This window comes from Ipomoea nil, unplaced genomic scaffold, assembly GCF_001879475.1.
Source record: "Ipomoea nil cultivar Tokyo-kokei standard unplaced genomic scaffold, Asagao_1.1 scaffold1152, whole genome shotgun sequence".
Classification (NCBI taxonomy): Eukaryota; Viridiplantae; Streptophyta; class Magnoliopsida; order Solanales; family Convolvulaceae; genus Ipomoea; species Ipomoea nil.
In genome coordinates, this window is record NW_017617580.1 from 16,016 (window position 1) to 22,402 (window position 6,387).

General features: G+C 38.1%; 1 protein-coding gene across 1 annotated transcript; it reads right to left on the minus strand.

The window, feature by feature from the left end:
- Window positions 1-3,681: 3,681 nt before the first annotated feature.
- On the minus strand, window positions 3,682-6,023 carry LOC109183716 (osteopontin-like). Its single transcript, XM_019333781.1, has 3 exons — window positions 5,731-6,023; window positions 4,988-5,131; window positions 3,682-4,153 (listed from the first exon to the last, which is right to left on the minus strand). Exons 1-3 carry the CDS (start codon window positions 6,021-6,023, stop codon window positions 3,682-3,684), a joined length of 909 nt encoding a protein of 302 aa, XP_019189326.1.
- Window positions 6,024-6,387: the final 364 nt, after the last annotated feature.

Here is a 6,387-nt window from a genome sequence, read left to right on the forward strand (position 1 = left end):
AATATGTGCAAAATTCCCCTAATGGGGATGCCATCATAAGCATTAGCTATATTGCATATTCAAATAAATAAAATTAGGCCCCAATTTTAGGAGCCCTTAAAAAATTTTTATTGTAAAAAAATAGTTTATATATATATATATATATATATATATATATATATATATATATATATATATATATATATATATATATATATATATATATATATATACATATATTCTGCTCAAATGCGGTCACGCCTTAACATGCGGTCGGTGCGGCCGCTTAAAAAAGACACCAATAGTGTTAAAAAATGCACCAATAATGTTAGAAAAATGCACAACAATGAAAGCACAAATACACCACAAGAATACACAACATACCCAAAAAAAATGCACCATACCTCCCCACACTTAATTGTGCATTTATGAACACTGTGTGGTGCTTTTATGCATATTCAATGGTGCGTGTTTGGTGATGCGTACCTAATAGTGTTTTTTAGTGTATTTTTGTTATGTTTTTCCTAACACAATTGTATTAATGGCGACGACCCAATCAATACTACTTGATGGTCAGTTGGGGAGTCATGTGCACTTCACCTTAATTTTGTCACCATGGACGATAGCAATGCAAACGAAAATAGTAGTAACCAATGTGGTTTGAAGCATGATTCTCGAGCTGGTTTTTTTGGCGTTGTTGGCGTCGTTTTTTACGTTAGTGTTGTTCGTCTGCCATTGTTTTGTATGTTTGTGCAGTTTTGCATGGGTCGATGTTTTCCGACGATAGAGCAGTTGATCCGAAGGTTTGAGTTTGGGTGTGCGGATGTTTAATGTAGTTTTTAGTTTCGAAGATGGGGGTTGTAAATGGAAAGTTATAGGTTTTCTAGTTAGTGATTTGTAGTGGCATTTTTGTAAATATCACAAAAATTTTTTTTTTCTTTATGTTATCTTTATCGAATAAAAGATGCGTTTTTGACACTTTTGGTCCCACAACTATAGCGGCATTATCAGGATTGATCCACAACTTTCAAAACTTGCAATTTCGGACTATGACTATTGTTTTTTTTTTTTTGCAAAAATTGTCCTTCTGGTCCATTTTCCGTCAATTTTCCAGCCCGTTTTGGTCGGAAATGGTTCTTACTCTGGTGAGAAATTGACGAAAAATGGGATGGAAGGACCATTTTTGTAAAAAAAAAAAAAAGAAAAAAAAAAAAAAAAAAAAAACAATAGTCGTGTGTTGGTCCCGATACCTAAGGATGAGAGTCGGGTGGGAGGGGGGGGGGGGGGTTAATAGACTCTATGCGATTTTTAAACCTTTACTTGAAAGAGTAATGCACAGCGAAAATTATGTGTTCTTTTTAATATTCTTTGCACACTTTCGTTAGAAATTGCTTAACTGAGATGAATATGTATGCAATGCAAGGCAGTTAAATGTAGATAAGTAACAAGAGAGAGAGAGAGAGAGAGAGAGAGAGAGAGAGAGAGAGATTTTTATAGTGATTCGGCTGTTAACTAAGCCTACTCCACTCTTCTTTCACAACTCGTGAAAGGGTTTGCACTATCACTCCTAGTACAAACTAAGCCAAGCTTGCTTCCTTGATCACTAAACCAGCACCTTCTTCAAGTGATGAAGAGGGGTATTTATAGGGGTGAAAAATCCATCCGTTAGAGGGAGATGAAAATTTCAAACCTATTAACCAGCATGTAATGACCGCTAGGTAAGGAGACTTAAATGTGGCTGTATTGTATAACCGTTGGCTTCTAAAAGCAACCAACCATTTTTTCTTGTAGTGAAGACAAAATGTTCTAATCATTAAATGCTCATTGATATTTGAAATATCATTCTTAGGACACCATTTGTGTAGGATGATTTTCCCATCATTGAGACTTGGACAAATATGCTTCTGAAAAATGTGGAATTTGTCCAATCGAGTCAGACCTTGACTCGTAGTCTCGGGATCTGATAACGAAGGATTGTCCTTATCATTCGTTGTCTTCTCAATTCAAATGATCTTTCTTTATCATTTGTCAATTACACGAGAGATTGACCCTTCCAAGTTTCGGTCTTAGCGGATCTCTCGGCCTTCTCTTGATCTTCTCTTCTCTTCAACCTGTCATGATTGACTAAGTGATACTCTAATTCGTGTATATACTCAGCTGAGCACGAATCATTCTTTGAGCAAAAGCAACTTTCGTTCAACACGAAAGATACAAAATAATCGAGAGAAAATAGGGGTCTAATTTCCTAGTGAGTTTGGTATCATCAAAATCTAATTACACATGTTCCTAACAATTTCCCCCTTTTTGATGATGCTAAAACCTACACTCTCGCTATCAGGCTGAAATTATCCAAGAAAGGATTTTAATTACAAAACAGCCATATAGTTGAGTTTACAAGAAGATCTAAGTAAATAAGACATTTAAAAGACCTTATTGCAACTCGCAAAAAGATAGACTTCATTCACATTAGATTCATATTACAAAAAAAATATCTATATATTACATATTCGGCAATTTTTCTTTCTATCGAGCTTCTTCTCTTTGGATCTCCTTCTCCTCGGCTTCCCTATCTTTGAGCATCTTCTTGTAATCAAGTTCGTCATTTATGATTTTCCTGAATGCTTGAATGTCTTTGTCTCGGGCTACTTCTGCATATTTCTCTGTCAGTGTATAGCTCATGTAGTTATTATATGCTTCGAGGATGTTTCGGCTTGGAATTACTCCATTGTTCCACCAAAAGACTAGTTCTATGGAGTTCATTCCTTCTACATAGCTTTTGCCTGATTCTTCATGGATTTTGAAGACGGCACTATGTTTGGCAGCCATATCAGCATCTTTTCCAATGGCCTTTAGATCCTTTATCTTCTCTTGCACTTCTTGAAAATACTTGAGGTATTGTTCCCTCTTCTTCTTGGTTTTTTCTTCTTCAAGACGCAATCTTTCATTTTCTTCTCTAATCTCTTTGTTTTTGTTTCGTAGATACTCTTGTCTGACCTGATTATCTTTTCCTTTCAGCTGTATGGGTATGTTGCAGCCTTCAAAACGCTTTCTACTACCTACTTTGTAGGGTTCAAAAGGAAGAAAGTTTCCTTCTGCATCTCTCGTTATTGATTTGTTGCGCATCCATTTCTGACGAAGTTGTTGCCTTTGCCTATAACTGTTTTTAGGATTACCTCGAGATGACTGAGGATTGGAAGAGCGGGTATACATTGGTCTGCTTGAATTTCCTCCATGACTTGGATTGCTTCGGTCTCTCCTTTCGTCTCTGTCCCTCCTTTCGTTCCCCCTGTCATCTTTGTCTCTATTTTCCCCCTTTTTGGCATCATCAGGTGCAGAGTTTAATGACTGAGGAAGAGTTTGAAGAGTAAGTAGGATCTCTTTGACGTAGTTGAGAGTAGCCATCTGATTAGCTCCAACTGTGAACAAATCATCGTGAACCATGTCTGTCTTGGTGCATGCAAGATCGACCCTTTCTTTGAGATTAAAGTTGGAATGCTTCATGTAGTGCTGCTCCTTCATGATCTTCTCTTGATTTTGCTCAATGGTGAGTTGATTTGATTTAAGCACGCTCACATCTTGAAATAATTGTGCCATTTATTTGGCAATGCCACTCACCATGGAATTTGTGGAGATTAGAGAAGTAAGTGTGGCACGTTCAAGAGAGTAGTTTCGTGCAGAGATTTGATCTCGGGTCGCTTTTCCTTAAGAGGAAACACACTCTTTTGCTTCTACACTTGCCCTTTTTGTATGACGAATAGTTTTCCTTAACTCCTTGAAATTTGTAGCATTCTCATCGCTTAGCTTTCCTAGGGCTGAAAGGATGACTGCCGTGCTAAGGTTGTCTGCCGAAGGAACATAACATTCTTGTGCATGCAATTCCTTGTGACCGGAGTCGTCATGTCTCGCACCGAGCGATGCATCCACATTTCCACCGCTGGCTGCTCTCAGACTCGGGTCAGCATGATCTTTTTTAGTATCATTTGAATGTGAAGATTTGTTGTGATGTGAATCTCCTTCTTTCGGGTTTGATTCATTCGGTTTTAGAGTCGAGTCAGTAATCATGGCATCACCATCATCATTGTTATCATCGTCATCATCATCGTAATGATTACTTCGATTTGAGTTATCGTGATCATTTTCATCATCTTCATCATTTTCATCATCTTCTGGAGGGCTTGAAATTTGATCAGGCTATGGCGCATGACTCATACTTGCTTTGGGATCATTTCTGTGCAATCTATCAAGCTCATCATTGATCTTACATAGCCGCATGACATCTTGCAGAGCTTTCAATTATTCTTCAGTGGCTTTATCAAGAGATGGTTTCTTGATATCAAAATCAATGGTTAGAGATTTTCCTTTCGCAAGACTTTTGTTGGTTAACTTGTATGAGTAGACTCGTTGTATCGTCTCAAGTCTTGTTGCTTCATATACAGTTGTGGTTTCAAGCCATATAAGAGCCAGCACATAACACTTTGTCCCGAACACATGAAAGTATTTCAGGTTGGGCTTCTTTCCCTTCCAGATCTCATATGGTGTTTTGGTCGTTCCTGGTCTAAGATAGACTCTATTTACAGTATGACAAGCAGTGTGTACTGCTTTAGCCCAGAAGCGCTGCGGCAGATGAGAGGCATGTAGCATAACTCTAGCCATTTCTTGTAATGTTCGATTCTTTCTTTCCACCACACCATTCTGTTGAGCTGTTCTGGGAGCTGAGAACTCATGTGATATACCGTGTTCGGAGCAGAAATCTGAATATAGTGAATTCTCAAATTCTTTTCCATGATCACTCCTCAGTCTCTGAACTTTTATTATAGACTCATTCTTTTCCTTCTGAACGCTTATGCACAGAGTTTTAAAGGCCTTGAAGGCTTCTGATTTTTCTCTTAGAAAGTATACCCAGCTGTATCGTGAGAAATCATCTACACACACAAATATGTATTTCTTTCCCCCAATGCTTTCAGTCTGTGTTGGCCCCATGAGGTCTATGTGAACTAGATCTAGACACTTCTCAGTGGTGATGCCTCTTAATGCTTTGTGCGGAGTTCTGATTTGTTTCCCAATAGCACAAGCACCACAAACTTTATCCAGATCTATTCTGATCTTAGGAACACCTTTCACAGCTTCCAGTTTTATCAGCTTATCCATATCTCTGAAGTTTACGTGACCAGTCGTCTATGCCAAAGTTTTGATTCATCAGATTTGGATAGATGACATGCAGTTTCATTTGCCAAAACATAACAATTGTCTGAGGACCGGTTTCCTTCCATGACAAGTTGATTTTCTTTGTCACTAACTCTGCAGCAGTTACGATCGAAGCACACATTCCAATTTGGATCACACAACTGACTGATGCTAATTAGATTAGCTTTCAACCCACTGACTAACAGAACTTCTTCTAATTGAGGTAGACCTGGTACATTCAGGGTACCTTTTCCAACAATTTTCCCTTTTTGTCCATCCCCATATGTTACAGCTCCACTGCTAGGTTGAACCGCCATCAGACACTTTACATTTCCTGTCATATGTCTGGAACAGCCACTGTCGAAATACCATCTAGCTTCAGTTGTAGATGCAGTCAGAACTATAGTGGGGTAGCATATAACTTCTGACTTTCTGACCCAAACTTGTCAAGTGAACGGTGTAATAGTCTTGTTCTGATATTTTTCTTTCCTTTGGTCTCTGTAGAAAAAATAACATTCAGGCCGAGTATGACCTTTTGTTTGGCAGTAGTGACAGATGGGAGTGTACTGTCTAACTTTGACAAGCTTATTTTTGAACTTTGCATAATGAAATTGATGCTTTACTTTGGCAAGGTCAGTATCTGCAGTCTGATCATATCTTCTTCTCTTGTCAATTTTCTGCACTGAACGAGATGACTGTCCTTGTTCAAAGCTGTGAACTGCTATGATCTTTAACACACCTTCTTTGACAAACCTAGGTGCATTATTCGAAGATTCACCCCGTTCAAATCCTAGTCCTTTTTTGTCATTAGGATTTCTGCCAGAGTCTAGAATCTTGTCTAAGGTTGATGTGATGTCCATCATCTGGATATTTTTCTTCAGACCCTCCAGTTCTTTATCAGTTTTCCTTCTCTAGATCTTATCTAAGTGATGAGATCTTCTTTTATGACAAGATCTGTATTCAGTTTCTTTAGAAGATCATCCCTTTGCTTCAGTTCATCATTCAGATTTTTATTGACTTTCACTAGTTGTTCCCAGCTTGCAACAAGTTTAGCAAATTCTATTTCAAGTTGAGTATGTCTCTCTTCAAAATCATCAGTTGATATGTAAGATTCTTCATCTGATTGGTTTCCGTCTGACTGAATGTCTATAGCTGTAAAGAAGGCTACAAAGTTTCCCACATTATCATCTGACTGATCATTGGATGTTTCCTCCTCATCATCGC

Bases quoted from the DNA above. Each gene is read 5' to 3' on its own strand.
- LOC109183716 (XM_019333781.1), bottom strand. From the start codon at position 6,023: ATGGACATCACATCAACCTTAGACAAGATTCTAGACTCTGGCAGAAAT. The intron at 5,132-5,730 runs GTACACTCCCAT...CGTAAACTTCAG, and splicing joins AAGCTTGTCAAAGTTAGACA to AGATATGGATAAGCTGATAA. The intron at 4,154-4,987 runs GTGTCTAGATCT...TCAAATTTCAAG, and splicing joins AGAGGCATCACCACTGAGAA to CCCTCCAGAAGATGATGAAA.